This window comes from Myripristis murdjan, chromosome 16, assembly GCF_902150065.1.
Source record: "Myripristis murdjan chromosome 16, fMyrMur1.1, whole genome shotgun sequence".
NCBI lineage: Eukaryota > Metazoa > Chordata > Actinopteri > Holocentriformes > Holocentridae > Myripristis > Myripristis murdjan.
Genome location: NC_043995.1, coordinates 27,111,141 through 27,128,218, shown reverse-complemented (window position 1 = coordinate 27,128,218; position 17,078 = coordinate 27,111,141). Strand labels below are relative to the sequence as shown.

The window sequence follows — 17,078 nt, the reverse complement described above, 5'->3', positions numbered from 1 at the left end:
TTTTCTCCATGGGCTCCCTAACTCGCACGCTGGCCCCTCTTCTGTGGGACCAATTAATGAGGCGAGTAAACTCACTAATTGGCCACTTAATTGGCCTCTGTCGCTGCGCGCGCTGCTTCCGTTGGCTTTTAGCGCACCGCCTTCCCCCTTTTCCCCCCTCAAAGACAACACAATCCCACCTTGTCATAACGATTTAGGGTCAATTCCTCGGACGGGAAGGTGTTCTCGCCCCGTACCCCCCTCTTACCCCCCGCCCCCCGGATCCCCCTCTATCTATATCTCCCTCCCACTCTATCTCGGTGTTTTATGTCTGCGTCACAACAAGTCGGTCGAGAGAGAGGCAGGGATGATGGCGTCTCTGGCGGCTTGATTCTGGTGCTGCTCTGACAAACGCGCCTTAATAGCATCAATAGGTGGTGGTGGAGAGGGGGAAGAGAGCAAAAGCGACGGGAACATGACGAAACGGCATCGCGGAGGACGGACAAACTAGGCTGAGACGGACGGACAGTCGCCTTCCCCCCGCTGACGGCTTGACTGACACAGGCGCTTGGCACAGACAGGGACATACATGCACATCATCCACTTTTTGCAAACACGCAGGCTGCGCATCCGAGCGGGCAGTAATTGGGCACCGGAGATCCACAGCAGATGAGAGCATTTCATGTCCAGCCTGCCCAGGAATCGCTGTGACCCCGACAGAAAGGAGTTCGACTTGACAGGTACCCTTTACCGGCCAGCTTACTGTACATTTTCCTTATTTTCCTCTTGATTCACAAAGGCTACACTGCATATTCTTTTCTTGACTTGAGTGCATGCGCTGGAACAAATGCACAATGAGCAGTGATTATGCCCTGCGCAGTCATCCCATATATCTAATCAAGTTAGTAGTTTTTAGGTGTTTTGGGGAGAGGGAAGAAAACACCCAAAGTGCACGGCAGATGCTTTAAGTAGCTGTACAGTGATGTTTGCTCCTCCAGTCAAACTGTATTGCAGCAGTCATCATGCAGTGGTTTGTGTGTGTGTTTGGTCATGTGTGCGGTAATCATTTGTCTTGCTCTCTGGTTGTGTACTCACTCTCATCTTTCAATCTGGTGGATACAGGCTGTCGCTATGCTCAGGCTGAGGGGGGAATTTAACCCCTTGCATCGAGCCTGGCTGCCTCAGAGCCAGGCGAACACCGGGGCCATAAAACCTCTGTCAGCAATGGCAGCAAAGTATTCAGCGAATAAATCGGATTTCCATTTCACATGAGCCCTCCTCTCCTCTCCTCTCCTGTCCTCTCCTCTCTCTCTCTCTCTCCCTCTCTCTCTTCTCAGGATGGGGGGAGTAAGTGAAGGAGATGATGTGTTAGCTCGATGGAGTGATGGACTACTGTACCTCGGCAATGTGAAAAGAGTAAGTGTGTGTGGATGTGTGTGCACAGGCACTCGTGCATGCCTGAGAGTGTGTGTATGTGTGTGTGAGAGCGGCGTGCGCATGCAGTGTGTGTATGTGTGTGTGTGCACGTCTTTGTGAGTCTCTGAGTGTGTTCACCTGGATTTGAAAAGACTTCCATTTAGTTTTGTCAATCATTCTGCTCACTTGCTATCTCCCTCTCAGGTAGATGGAGTCAAGCAATGTTGTCTGGTGAGATTTGAGGACAACTCGGAGTTCTGGGTCCTAAGAAAGGACATTCACTCTTGTAAGAACTGTTTTTTTTCCCCCCTTCGGCTAGGAAAGTAAATCGTTTCCTGTTGGGTACTTGCTATTCTGCAGTTTTTTTTGAGGACGTGGGTTTAAAATGCTCATAGTTTGTGTGCTGTTGACACACAATGCACAGATGCTCGGCTTTACTCACGCTAAAGGTATTTGTTTTCTTTTTGAAACTTTCCCTGCGGAGTTGAGGGGAAACTGTGAAAGAGTACCTCTCTGTTTCTTTCACTCTGTGAGCTTAAAAGTTTTTCATTTTGGTGCTCTTTGCCCTGATGCCTTTCCTTCCTCTCTCTCTCTCAGCTGTCTGAAATTGCTCTGTCGCCTAAGAAAAGAAAAACACAAAAAGCAATTATGCTTAACAGTTATGTTCAAGGTTATGATGCCGAGCGCTGTGAGTATTCTGATGGGGGCACTTTTAGGTGTAATTGATGTATTAGAGAGCATTTATGACTTTATTAGCCTAATGACTCCTCAGGGAAATGGCGCCCCCACTCTGGCTAGCATCAAGTGAGGGGAAGTGGGACGCTTGTTAGGACCAGCTGAGTATCCGCCCATCAAATGAAGTGAATTTTGAAAGGCTGCAGGAGACACTGAAATCAATGAGGTGGCAAGGATGTGAATCAATATACATAAATTAATGCCGCTCTCCCCCTCTCCATCTCACATTTACTTTCTTTCTCCTTCGCCCCCCTTCTCCTTCCCCCCCGTTTCTCTGTTGTTTCCCCTTCTCTCTTTTTGCTTCAGTCGCTGCCGGAGTGGAAGAAGTTTGCTGTATTTGTGACGCCCCGCCTCTTAAAGAACCACTCATAAATTGTCTTAAATGTCGCCACGGTAAGGAAGCACCACTCATCATACGTAGACTGTCAAGCTGTGGCTCTCAGTGGGGTTTGTGCTGAGATGTAATCCTGACCTTGATGAAGTATGGAAACAATATGTTAAGTAACAGCGTTTCCCTGTAAGGGGCAAACACATCAACCAGGAACCCACATGGTCTAAGTTAATTCCTGGTGGGTATATGAGATGTTGCACAGCACATACTTCCTGATGAGTGAAAATGAAAATCTGTGAGATATTCATAGACTTGGAGCTCTATTCATAGACTTAAAGGCCCCACAACGTCTTTGCTGGGGCCTGTAAGTAATATAAAAGTATGCCAGGGTTTTATGATCAGATGAGATATACTTTATTAATCCCAGAGGGAAACTCAGGTGTCATACCACCGGAAAGAAGTCACAGAAACACACACTCAGCACAAGCAACTTTGACAGTCAATTTCTGGCATGTGTTCACAACCTTGTCAGAACAAGGTTGTGGGGCCCCCCCCTCAGTTGAGAATCACTCCTATAAAGTCAATCCAGACATCTGGTATTGAGAATGAGCAGACGAAGACTCTCATCTCCTTCAATGCAAATGTTATAGTGAAACGGTTTGCACACACAGATAAACAGAAGCACAAAACGTGGAGGTACTCTGCTATTATTGTCACCACGGCTGTCTGTGTCCTGTAAGCGTGAATTAAACGCTCTGTCTCCTCCTCCCATTACAGGTTATCATCCAGAGTGCCACACGCCAACCATCGAACCGGAAGCTGACAGCGATTCGTGGATATGTCGGCAATGTGTCTTTGCAGTCGCAACCAAGGTCAGGCTGCTAATCTCTCCTTCTCACACCCTGGAGAAAAGAACATTCAGCATGTGCTGTGGGAGAAATCCAGTCAAATATATCAGGCTTTTGCTGCCCTTACATTTGTTGTGTAGGGGTAACAGATTTATCCGAGGCAAAAGCGCACTAATTCTTTCAGTATTGACTTCGGTATTAGATGTTCTACATTGTGTCTGAGAAATCATGGCCAATCAATAGTTATGATACTGAAAAACTACGCTGAAGTCGAGAGAAGTCCATTTAAAGTCAATCAATCCCGTGTGCTCCAGTTCTGTAGACTGGAGATGAGAAGGCAGCCCGGTTAATTGTCAATCGGTCAATGTCCGTATCTCATTGTCCAGACTTCCTCTGTCTTAGACGCTATCTCTCACGGCTGACCTACAATAAAATGAGACGAATTGCTTTTTCTGGACTGTTCCCCACAAAATGTAATCTGTCTCCCCCGTTGCTCTGACATGACAGTGATTGGAGGGGTCACCGACCAATCAGGTCTGTCCAAATTGTGTTTCAGAGGGGAGGGGCCCTCAAACGTGGACGCTTCGCCCGGCTCATGCAGTTCATGAAACTCCGGCTCCCCTATCAGCTGTCCTCTCTAGACTGGGACCCGCAGCACCTGACCAATCAGCAGCAGTGTTACTGCTACTGTGCCGGACCTGGAGAGTGAGTGACACTGCCGAGGCCAGTTTGAGTTTGAATGCATACTCTTTGGTAAAAGATGTGCACCACAGATTTCAGAATTAGATATCTTCTATGACTCTGTCAACTTTATGATTTTTTTTGTGAATTGTGTGTAACAATTGTGTGTCAGATGTGTTAAGTAGCATTTACACATTCATTAATCTTAGGGGTAGTTTTAACTTGCTTGGAGTGCTAGATGAGGTGGATTACCTTCATTAGGGAAGTTAGATAGTGGCAGGTAACTTTTCCATCATACAGAAGTATATTAAATTAAATTTTTAATAACTTTCCTGTGACTGGATAAACTTTCTTGCACTTGTCCCATGTGGCAAACCCCATCCATTTGGTGTCAAAGTAACAGTTAACACATATTTCCAAAATCTGTTTGACCATCGACTCTGAAAAACCCTTGTTTGTAGGACCCAGAGAAACATTTCAACCTTTAAAAAGTGAACCGTCAAGTGTAGTCTTCAGGTTTCTTCCCTCAGTTCATACATGAGTATAAACTCTGTCATGGATGTTAGACGTGTCTGTTCATTAGTGCACTTGGTTTCCTGATTGTTCGCCTGCAGGTGGAATCTGAAGATGCTGCAGTGTGGAAGCTGTGGCCAGTGGTTCCATGAAGCCTGCACGCAGTGTCTAACCAAACCATTACTGTATGGGGACAGGTAAGCAACACAGCCTTACAGTGATGCAGTAAATGACTTGGCGTCTTTGGTATAGAGGCAGATTGACAACTTATTCAGTAATACAGAGCTCATTGAGTGTGTTTACATGCACGCCAGTACTTTGACGACAAGGATTAATCTGTTTACAGCACTTTTTGACTTGCAAAATTCACATGGTCGAAGTTGAGCTGAACTGCACAGGGAAAAAAAAAAGTTTTGTGGGTCTGTACCAACACAAACATGTTTTCTTACATGTGGAGAATACGATTTGTAGGTGATCTCTGTAGCACCACTGCAAGTTGGATAATGCACTTGGCTAAATTGCACTGACCAATTAATATTTTGATTAACTGTTCAGCCATAGTTCAAAGTAGCGTGATTTTTTCGAATAGCTTGGTTTCCCTGGATTCATTCCATGATATTTTTTTTGTTTCACTGCTTGCTGCTGCACGGCACAGTTTGCTCTGTAAATACAACATCTGGATTAGTTTGAGCAGAAATCAAAGTGAGTAAACGGTGTCAGTGCTTATTTTGATTATGACCTTACCGATTAACATGATCAGATTGATGCTGCTGTTTACATGACAGCTTAAGTAGCCCGAGAATTGCCTTAATCGGGTTACGACTGAGTTATTAGTGTGCACGTCGATGTACTCATTGACACCTGCGACAAGGACAAGAGCTGCTCACATCCAGTGCAAGGAGACAGTGATCGACAGCAGCCTTTACATGTCAACCTTCAAATTACAGTCGTAGTGTGGATATGAAGCAAGGTGGATGTGCAAGCTGCTGATGGCAGTGCAGTTGATAGGCTGCATCTCATGCGTGTAATAAAATGTATCCATCCATTAAGTTATTATTGTCATTAACCATCTGTGTTAGCCGACCGGGTTTTACGCCCATCCTGACACCGTGTTATTGCTGAACCTGTCGGAGGACAAAAAATAGGAGGGATTAGATTTAGATTGACAGTCAGGTAGAGCGAGGCCGGATTGTTACAACATCTGCCGAGCAGGTGATGGAGGAAGAGTGAAGACTGAGTTCACAGTGGGAATAGTAAGCATGCGCTGCCATCACACTGTTTCTGCGCCTCATCTTTTCCAATGACCTTCAACATACAGGTGCATAGAAAAAGATAGATGCGCGCAGTGTTTTTATGATGGTATGAGCTCAGGTTCAGGGTCACGCAGGATGGCATGTTGCTATAGTGGAATAGATACACCTGTCTGTTCTGTGCATTTCTTGTTCAAATGAATACACACGGACTCATCGCAGGTACGGTAAAGAAAAAAGACTGTAAAGCGTCTCACCTCAAAAGAAGCAAAGCGAAGACATCGAGATCACAGCTGATTTTTAGTATCTGAGATGAACTGAGATGTACGCCGAGGTGAAAAATGCTATTCTCATTTTTTTGACTTAAACAGCTTTCCCCGTCAGTGTGCTATAAAAGAGAAAAATGTACAGATTGTGCAAGCGAGGAAAGGGGCTTGCAAAATATCTCACCTTAAAGGAAGATAAAAGATAAAGATCGCAGCTGATTTGAAAACAAAGCTCACCGAGGACGCTGTCAGTTCACTTTTTGGCTCAAGCGGATTTCGCGGGGTCAGCGTGCTGTTTTCTTTGGCTAAAACGCTTTTCCATGTGTGTCTGTTTTAGGTTTTATCAGTTCCAGTGCTCGGTATGTGCAAACGGACCTGAGACTATCCAAAGACTGCCCATGACCTGGTGATGTGATCCAATTTTACTGATGAGTTTACAGCACTGCCTACAATATTGCAGCAATGTTCAGAGCTTGGTTAAGGGAGAATAGCATTAGAAAGACCATAGATCAATATTTATTTGTGATTTTTCTTCTGTCTTATTTTAAAATGATGCCATTTTCAGCACATTCAAGTGTCTAGTTTGGGATCAAATGTGATTATGTTACTTCACACTGCACATACTGACACCACATATCTGTTGTATCAAAAATAAACCCATAAATGTAGTGGAAAGTATCCTGCAAAATTGCTTTCCAGATGTATTATTTAAAGTCTTATTTTCTTAACTTTAGCTTCTTCTTTTGTCTTACTCTCGTCTTGTTTGAATTTTAAATACAGGGTGGATTTGGCTCATTTGGTGCTCTACCATCTCTCCCTATGCTGCAAGAGGAAATACTTTGATTTTGACCATGAAATCCTGTCCTTCACCAATGAGAATTGGGACTCGTTGCTCCTAGGCGCGGTATTGATATTTCCCCATTTAAGTACCATGATGAAATGATGTGAAATGCTGCCAGCCATTTTGTATTTGCGACTTAAAGCCTATTAACCACTCATAAAAGTAAAACTTAAAATTTGAAAAGTTGAACCACCAAGTAAAAACTTAAAGGGGAACACCGCTCAATTAAAGCAGCGTATATAGCCTCCCTGTGATCTCATGCAGTCTGATTGGTATTTGTAAACACGAGTAAGACCTTCACAGATCCAGAAAACCCACAGTTAAGCCTCAAAGTTGTGAATCCATCTGGTATACAGTCTGGAATCGCTGCATAGAGAATGACTGGGGAAAGATGAAGATGACTGGGGGGAGGGGGGGGGGGGGGGATTTTCTGAGTCTTCACTCAGGTCTAGTTCCCCTTTAAGCTGCTTTTTAAAAGGTGAATTGGAGCGTTTTGTTTGTCTTTGCATGACGTGTGACCGCCAGCAGTCGAGTTTTCAGCCACAGTCGCAGCTGCATCGAGTTATTTTTGCGCATCCAAATTATTTCTGTCACTTAATGTAAAAGGAAATTATTGCTTGCGTTTTTTTTTTTTTTCCCCCCCTCGACTGATGGCCGTTCGCTGTGTAAACACAACTTTGATTTTCATTCCTGTCTGTCCTCCAGCTCTCTGACACACCAAGGCAAGACCGCTGTCACAATCTCCTCAACGCTCTCAACTCCCACAAGGACAGGTAAGTCATTGCATATGATGAGAAGAATAAACACAGGCCACACATGACCGGAGTGATGAATAGCACCCCACGAACAGAGCAGCACCTCTTAGAGCTCGATGGTATGTACCGCTGGACATGCAGGCGAGAACGCGGAGGTGACTCTGTCTTTGAATAAAGAGGCTCGGTCAAACTGCAAATCAGACATGACAGAATTTCTCAGTTTGAAGTGATAATTGCAGCTGAAATAGCCGAGTTTTTGTGGTTTGAACAGCTGTGTGCTGAACAGCTCCTCAATACCTTTTAGTTAAGGACACAAGTCAGTGGTATGTTATCAAAGTAGCCAGTCTAGCGAGATTCCTTTTCAATGAATTTTCATTTTCATAGTATTTTGCATAAAACCTCGGAGTCAAAAAACTGCAGATTTCCGGAGGCGCAGCCTGTTTTAATTATGTATTGCTAATTACAGAGTCGCTACCTTTGAAATGTTCCTGAATGTACTTTGCAATAAGAAGAATGTGTACATTGTGCTACACATTTCCACACCAGCAGTGAGAAGTAATAATAAAAAATAAAAAAAAAAGACACACAATCAAGCCCAGACCAGACTCATTGTATTTGCTGTAAAAAGGAGTAAATGATGTTTGTGTTTCTGTAACATCGCCCAGATTTGTGTCTGGAAAGGAGATCAAGAAGAAGAAGTGTCTTTTCGGGCTCCAGGTCCGAGCCCCGCCTCCGCTCACATCTGATTCATCCCCGCTCATCACTGACCCACCTATCAACATCACGCACCGGAGAAGGTCAGAGTAAGGACAACGTCTCTCTTTTCAACTCTTATCTCAATAAGAGCCCCGGGAGCCCCACAGGGCATATAGTCATTATGCATGAACAATTAACTTAGGAATCAAAGGACTGCAATTTTCATATGCCAGCAAATGTATCAGTGTCTAATATTCTCTTAGAAGAGTAGAAAATCCCGTGTGTGCTTGTGTGTGTGCATGCGTGAGTGTGTGTGCAGCGTGCGCACATGCATATGCACGTGTCCCGCTGTCTGCAGGAGATTTCATAGACACACTTTTCATTTTAAATCATTTGCATTTTTAGCATTTAGCTGCTGGTAGTATCCAGGGTGCATTACAATCAAATGATTTTCACTAGAATAATCTTAAAGGGAACAGGGTGAATTTTCAACACAGCCACACTAGTACGCATTATTAAGTGAGAATAAAATGTAAATATTTTCCATATTTTTTCTTCTAGAATCAGAAAACACAGCAGGTGATGTTGCCAATCCCATATACCAATAGATGTATGAGGTTTTAGTTTTTTGTTGTTATGTTTTTTCCTCTAGTGGCCCTCATCTAAATACCTGTAGGATGTTTTTAGGATATTTTTAGCAGCCAATTCTGATTGGTTGCCAGCACTGTAGAGCCGACCCCTGCCCAGAAATTAAGATGATTGGTCAACTCTAATAAAGTCAGATGCCTGCATCATAAAATGTCTATGTTGACTAGATTGATTTAAAGATACAAAGTTACAAAAAAAAAGGAAGAAATTGTACAGTTTTTACTTTGTTGCTGTGAACACAGAAGATGGAAATATTCAGTTATTCATTTCCAAGTTAAGTTTCTAAGTTGCCATCTTTAAGAAAACAGTAGTAACCAGTCAGCCCAGTCAGTAGATCCAGTCCTGTGTTCCTGTTTTTTTCATGTGTGATGGAGAAGTGAGAGGTAAAGAAATTAATGCAGAAAAGGTTTTTTTTTCTTAAAGGAGAAGGACTTTATTTATGAGGCAGAGGAAGGTTTGGGGGAAAAAGTGTGTGTGTGTGTGTGTGTGTGTGTGTGTGTGTGTGTGTGTGTGTGTGTGTGTGTTGATTTTTTTTGTGATGCTATTCATACTTGTCAACCATACTGGTGATGATGTTTGGTTTCATATATTTCAAATTTGTTACTTCTTTATGAATTCATGATTTGAGTCCTGTCACAAACATATATCAGCTCGCCGCTCTCATCTTGTGGTATTTTACGCCTCTCAGAAAGCTTATACACACACACACACACACACACACACACACTCAGCTGCACTGCAGGTTATTCACTGGAGCTCTTCCTGTGTGCGTGCGCTTGTGTGTTTATTTATGTGTTGTTGTTTTTTGTGCACTTCAGCCCGCTGTCACTGCCCTGCCAGAGGAGAGCGGGGGGGCCAGAGTCGCGTAAATCAAAGCGCCGCATCATGGAGACACAGGTCAGTGCTTCTGTCTGCAGCTCAGGCGGGTGGGAGGGCGGAAGGGGGGGCCACGTTGAGCCCTGCCCCTCTGATTTTTCTTTATTTTCATTTTTTTTTTTCATTTTTTTTATGCAGTCAGGAAAACAGCTCCCTGCTATCCAAATGACCTGCCAGTCAAAATCTGTGATTAAGGTTCATTTCGCAGTCCAGATCTGTTTGTGTTTGGCAGCTCGGCGGCCTCGTGTTTTTGCTCTTCTTTTCTGTTTGCTGTGTGTTCAGCGGCTGCTTACGCCTCGGAGTCTCCGGCCGGCGTAGCATAACATGTCACAGATGGGATGGCATGTGTTTAGCTCGGTTAAGACGCATCGCTCACGCACCTCTGCTCCACGCAAACTTTGTCGTGGAAGAACCTGCTGGTGTGTTTCAGCGCTTATCGTGTTCATCAGGCTCATTTCCCGGCGGCTCGTGCTGAATCAGGCAACATCACAAGTCACGGTTACTATTTTTACACCATATCCTTAGCTGTGAATGCATATTGTGCTGTATCCGCCTCCTCTGATTCACATTTGGGCATAGACAGTAAGCCTGGAACAATACACTTTACAGAGCTGTTGTTTTCACTCCAGCACATCCAGGCCCATTGTGCCTCTCTGATTGATGCTAATCTGCGGCCATCTTGGGGAGCAGGTTGGTTATAGTGGAGAAAGTGAGATGGGAAGGAATGCTGATATGTGTAGCCTGGGAGCGCTTCCAAGTGCACTTTGCAGTCGATTACAGTTTGGCCAGGTGGCGCTGGCACTTTGACAGTGCAGCATTGACAGAGCGCATCCATTTAAAGGCACAGACACTGACTAAGGCCACCGAATAATAACCTGCCATCCTGTCAGTAATGCTAGAAAAGGAAATGATATGGGCTAGCGTGGGGCTATATGTCACAGTCCAGCGATGAGGAATGCTTAAAACTTTAAGGTTGTGTCCCGCCGGCTGACGTTTCCGGTGATCGATGGCTCTGATGATGCCCTGATGTTTTTGCTTGTCACGGGTTGTGAGCCGGTGCGTCATGAACGCTGCCGCACTTACCAGCCAGCTCCATAAGGTGTGTCACCGAGGTGATACATTTAAACAGGACATCCTACCACTTTGCCTGATGAGCCATGGGATATGATGTTACCCACATCCATCACGTCATTTGTGTGGCGTGATGCACATCTGGCCATAGGGGCCCAGAGGCGGTGCGGGACTGAGGTGATGTGCATTAAGTCTGAGACACGGTGATTGTAATTCTTTGCATGTTCTGCTTCAACATATTTAAACTTTCAAATTCAGTATGTGACACCCATATCTCAAGGTATTCATAAGGAAACTGAAAGTACCACGTGCAGAATTAACTTCATGCATGGCTGAGCAGTGAAGTATCGGTGCTTGATTGGCTCCTGCGATGATGTTGGCATCCAAAACACGAGCTGATCAGTGGGTTTCTCCTGTGCCCAGGCTTGTCCACCCCCAGTTGCTGCCAACCCCATTGAGCTGCTGCCATGTTGCCATGGTTACGTGGGAGGGGCCAACGTCTACAACTCCAGGAAGTCAGAGGAGGAGCTTAATCTGGGGTGAGGAGTGTTGTGCCTTGCTGTGGGTTTGTTTATGTCGTGGTTTCTTATTGGTTTGGAAGGGCTTGAATGAACAGCTTTTCATTGACTCGCCAGCTTTTCTACTCATTTGGATCAAGAAGGATTTGGATGGATATGTTATTTTGGTTAATGCCATACTGCTTGCATTACAGTGTTGTCAAACACTCGTGTACTCCTCAACTCCTTCACAGCTCTCCTCCCAAGCGGATGTTTGCCCTGTACCACCCGACATACAACGGAAACTCTGCCCTCTCAAGGACTCTGCACCACTACAACAGGTTCCCGTCACCTTTTCTTCTCCAGCAACACCTGAATGCACCACACTGTAGCTGTTACACATATTTTATCTTGGAGTTGCTCTGTCAACCAAAGTAAACCAAAGGTCCAGTTAATCTCCCTGATTTCATGCTATTCTGCAATTGTCTTTTTTTTTTTTTTTTTTTTTTACATAAAATGAGTCACGTCAACAATCACTGTGCTGCAGAGGAAAAGTCACATAATTATGCAGGAAATCATAAAATTGTTCTGCAGTTCTGCACATTTACCTCTAGATGGCAGTGAAGGAGGCTGAGCCTTCAATCACTCTTTTTTTCTGTTTAATGTCTAATGTATGTGTTTGGAGCTGCATTAAAATACATTGTACAGAGCATCATGCACTTCATACATCATGTCATTTGTCATATTTGAGATATATATTATGTATTAACTATGGCAATAGATTTGATTGGCTGAATTATGAACATTTAAAAATGATCAGAATCAGAGATACTTTATCGATCCCTGAGGGTGCATAACTGGATTACATAAGGTTTGGTTTCAGTAATTTTAGCAGTAATCCTTAGGTTAAAGAGACACCACATTTCACTATGTGCAACTGTTTCCTGTGTCTTTGTGTTGTAGTTGCAGGGCTCTTTTGATTTAATTACATGCACTTCATTTATTAAAGTGAATTAAATTTTTATGACAGCTCATAGGCCTATTTTAGTTTTGCAATTTTTAAAGCTACTTTCCCATGGTAACTCTTTATTACTAATTTATTTGGCAACAAGATGATTGTACCTTAGAAGAGTTTATTTCTGTTGATGGATTTAATGATGCATAACTTAATAGCATGATGGCTGAAATGCCCTGTCTTTGTTGAGAGGGAAGGGGGTGGGATGGCACTATCCACTAATGTCAAATGTTTTTCTTGTTTTTCTTACATACTTTTAAGAGTATTGAGTTATGCAGTATGTTTCTTTATAAATAAAACCCGTTACTTACAGTTAGACCGTGGATTATACTTGGATGAATCAATGAATCCTTTTCCCTCTCTCCTCTCTTTTGTAGTGTGGAGGACACTTGCAGAGTACCGCCGCCCTGCCTCCCGTACTCCATCAACTCCAACGGGAACCACCTCCACCACCACCTCCACCAGCACCACCACAACCACCAACACAACCACCAACACAACCACCAACACAACCACCACCAACACCAACACCAACACCAGCCGGGTCAGAAGCAGCTGGAGCCCTGCACCTCCCTCCTCCTGCGGGAGCTGGCCCCTTACCAGTCTGGCATGGGCGGCGGAGGGGGTGGCGGGGGCGGAGGAGGAGGTGGTGGTGGTGGAGGAGGAGGAGGAGGAGGAGGAGGGGGAGGCGGAGGCGGAGGGGGAATGGGAGTTGGAGGAGGAGATGGGACAGTGGCCAGGAGTTGGGGAGGGGGTGAGGCGGTGAGGATCCTGGCGAGACGCGTCACGCCCGACGGGAAGGTGCAGTACCTTGTGGAGTGGGGGAACGTGAGTTTGTACTGAGAGAGAGAAAGAGAGAGAGAAAGTGAGAGAGGAAGAAGGGGCGCGAGAGACACAATGACTGTTTTGCAGTCGCCTCAACAATGTAACGCGCGGCAGCAGTTCAAATACAAGTGAAGCGAAACAAAAAACAAACAAAAAAAAAATCTTACACGTTGCAAATCCAGGTTGCTCTCATGGTATCACCTCTATTCTGCATCATTATAATCTCACTACTCGTTACTATATCTCCCTCTTTGCTAGTGTTTCTCTGATATTTGTACTGTTAACTTTGGAATATGCCTTTGCATTTATCATGTTACAGTGATGAGGGAAAATATCTGAACCCCCTGCTAATTTGCCATTATTTGGGCCAACTGAAGTCAGGTATTTGATTATATATAAGGCTTAATATGCAGTAGATAATCCATGATGTATCAAAAATTATTTCAAAAAGATTACTGCTTTCTCAACATTTATGAAACAAATAAATTGACCTGCTTAATGAACCCAAATTCATAAAATGTATTTTTCCCCTATTCTTGTCATCAGTTTTGGGATTAGAGAACCTTTTTCATGATAACCAGAACATTTTTCCCATTCTTGTAATAGTACCTAGAATGTTACTCCTTTTTTATTTCTTAATGTTTTTTTTTTTTTTTTTTTTTTTTTTGTGAAATATTTTGAAAAAAAAAAAAAAAAAGTTGACCTTCCTTAGCATTTGTGCAGACAAAATGCTGGTAATTTCCAAGAAAAAAATACCGATCAAAATTAGATTGGGGCACTCTCAAAAATAAAAATAGAGCAGTAGTCTTGTATTTTAAAAGAATGATGGATAACACGCTTAGCAGCACAAGCCATATTGCTTATGGCATGACACAGAACTAATCGTAATAAGTTAATAATTTTTGGAATGGAACTAGCTACTTTTTAAGGAGACTAACAAAGTATAGAAACTAATTATTTTTAAAGCAGCTATGCCCAAGCCTGCCTCTTATAATGAGTCGTAAAAGGCCCGCTCAGTATTGAATTGATAGCCAGCTGATGAACAAGCTAAACAGCCTTTAGCCATCACCCTGCTTCCATCAGCCTTCACATTAATGATTGCTCATTCATCAGCTGTTGGCTAATGTTCCTTTGGAGTTCAGTGGGAAACTTCGCTCAGAAAATTAGCGGTGATGAATGGTCCGCTGGCAGGATGGCAGCTACTGGCTGCTTTGCCTGAAAAAGCAGTAACCTTTAGTCGGCCTGGGGGAGTTGCAGCAGGATGAAGACGGGATAAACACATTTGGAGGTGCTTGTTGAGTGGTTCTACATAGATTGTCCAGCCCTCTGGGGGCCTCAAAATGATGCCAAGCCAGCTTGTTTTAACATCAAGCTGCATTTCCAATTTCTCTAGGTTCATTATGGCCCAAAAGACAACAAATTCTAAGGAGGTTTGTGTATTTTTCCTCATCGCGGTATGTTAATAAGAGATTGTATACATGTTATTACGGGATTACTGATTTGTTATGTTAGATTTTGTCATACATGATTTACATTTAGACTACGGTATGTATTAGAAATAGGAGCCACAAGAGGGCTTTTGTTTTATAGATAGAATTATATATTCACAATATATTATGACCGAATAACTTTATTTTATTTTTTTGATTGTGGTTGCATAGTGCCTATATGGGTTGTGTACCTGCTGATTGGTCCGCTGACCTGAATCGACCAATCAGATGACAGCTGAATGAGGCCATATTGCAAATGGATAATTGGTCAACAGGATGGCTCCTGCTCACTCAAGAGATACGACGACAGGGGCCGACGAGGACCAAGGACAATGTTGCATACGTTTTTAATCAGAGTGCAACTGTAATGTAACTGTACATTCCAAGCAACAAAAAAGAAATATATGTATGTCATTGAAATGTCTATTTGAAGTAATCTTACTGGAAATTATTTTGAGAGTTTGCCAAGTTTTTTGATGAGTGTTTCTGTGAAATGTCACAAGATCAGTAATAGGCCGAGACACGAGAAGGTTCAGCCACTCTGCTGCTGCTGCTCAGTTTCATGCCACTGTGAGTCGACTTCTCTTTCAAGTTATAGTTACAGGCAAAGGTGACACGGCTAGGCCCAACTCCCAACTCGCCTACAAACTCATGACACCTTTCAGGATTTAAAAGCCTGTAATTGTCAAGGTATAAAATGGCATTACATTTGAGTTCAGAAGTCAGGGCCTCGTTGAGAGCATCTGTCATTTTCAGATGTGTTTATAATGGCATGTGCGGCTCTGAAGTTGGGCTTCATATATAGACATCTTTGTGAAAACAGGTTACATAAATCTAGACTACTGTAGTGCAAGTTTCAGAGTTTATATTTTATACAGAGGTTTATTTCAGCACTCTGGTAGATAAAACTTACATGATGCATAGATTTGTTGGTTTTATCTTTCAGGAGCTCAGATATCACAGGTTCAGTTGAAAAACAAGACACAAATGCAGCATTTATACTGTTACACTCATTTCAGTACAAAACTTGATTTTAATGTCAACTACGGAAGTGTGGTAGCTTTCCAAGCTGCAGCCAACATATATTTCAGGCAAGTGAAATGATGTTGCATTTCAAATTTCATCATTCTCAGTGACTTTGACTGTAGTTTATTAGGAAGGGGTGTGTTGAACCTTTCTAGATGATGGTGATGAATGTATTTGTGTGTTTTCTATGGTATGTCTATACCCGTCAAGTGCTTGTTAGATCGTATTCTAGGTGGAACTCAACCTGATTAGTTTAAAACAAACTAGGAGGAAATCAGAGATTAACATCAAGGAACAAATTTTCTGGAGAGATAGTCTTTTTTTCTGATTTGTAGTCAAGTCCAAGTTCAGTTTGATGTATTTTTGGACAAATTACGTTTGTACATGTATATCCTGCGTTGACACACCTGATATGTAACATGAAAAATAAAAGTTTCACCTCACAACATAACATAATGTGTGTTTGCTATATTATCATACATGGTTTATCATAAGTTACACTAATTTGGTTGGAGTCCATATTCCATTTGTCCCAGTTTTGCAACCGACCTAACTACCATCTAGCCCATATATACAACTTCTATATTCTTCTGCACTTGAACCAGATCTTTGCAATCGTGAACCAATCAGGTGGTGGGAGCCATACAGCGCCCACCCCTTATAAAACTCCTGCATACCCTCTGCTCATCTCACTTTTTCACCCTTTTTAACTTCATCAAGACTGGGGCCAGCTGAGCTTTAGTTTAGAGGGCTGTGTACATACTCATAGATCTCGAGTTACATCCAAGGTAACTACTATTTCTATGTTGTATGTGCTCCTCTCTCCAACAGGCTCCGCTATTGGTTCACACCTAAGGTAAAGGCCATTAGGGATGAGTGTACTCCCTGTGGGGCCTGCACTGACACCAGCCAACAAACATTAACACACACACAATAGCAGTCCATTGGTCGAGTACTGAAACCCTGAGGGTCTTATACCGCACTGTAAAAAACAGTCAAATGGGGGACATAACCAGTGCCTCAGTCTGAAGCAGATGAATCCCCCCGTATGTGTACCAAGCACAGAGTGGGAAAACGAGTCAGCAGTCATATCCCTGTCATATCACTGCACAAAAGTTGAAGTAGAGGACCAGGAGGCTGCCAAGCAGATGTCTTCCACTGACACTCCCCTGAAAAGTGCCACAGAGAACACAATGCCCCTGGTAGAGTGCACCCTGAGGCCCCCTGGGGCAGGGTGGCACATAGTGTCATAACTTTGCAGATTGCATCACAGATCCAGTGAGCAACCTGCTGTGCCAACAGAGGGACCCCCTGAGCCC

At 43.4% G+C, this 17,078-nt stretch overlaps 1 protein-coding gene across 1 annotated transcript; it reads left to right on the top strand.

Moving 5' to 3' along the window:
* Positions 1 to 321: 321 nt before the first annotated feature.
* Positions 322 to 16,210, top strand: phf1 (PHD finger protein 1). Its single transcript, XM_030073278.1, has 16 exons — positions 322 to 719; positions 1,317 to 1,395; positions 1,600 to 1,681; positions 2,437 to 2,523; positions 3,239 to 3,333; positions 3,866 to 4,014; positions 4,605 to 4,700; positions 6,357 to 6,425; positions 6,800 to 6,923; positions 7,566 to 7,633; positions 8,281 to 8,412; positions 9,778 to 9,856; positions 11,330 to 11,445; positions 11,658 to 11,744; positions 12,796 to 13,043; positions 13,089 to 16,210. Exons 2-16 carry the CDS (start codon positions 1,318 to 1,320, stop codon positions 13,259 to 13,261), a joined length of 1,683 nt encoding a protein of 560 aa, XP_029929138.1. The 5' UTR covers positions 322 to 719; position 1,317; the 3' UTR covers positions 13,262 to 16,210.
* Positions 16,211 to 17,078: the final 868 nt, after the last annotated feature.

What these genes read in the sequence shown, in the direction of transcription:
- phf1 (XM_030073278.1), top strand. Translation starts at nt 1,318, where the DNA reads ATGGGGGGAGTAAGTGAAGGAGATGATGTGTTAGCTCGATGGAGTGAT. An exon ending in ACCTCGGCAATGTGAAAAGA is followed by an intron (nt 1,396 to 1,599) that starts GTAAGTGTGTGT and finishes TCTCCCTCTCAG; the next exon opens with GTAGATGGAGTCAAGCAATG. An exon ending in TACTGTGCCGGACCTGGAGA is followed by an intron (nt 4,015 to 4,604) that starts GTGAGTGACACT and finishes GTTCGCCTGCAG; the next exon opens with GTGGAATCTGAAGATGCTGC.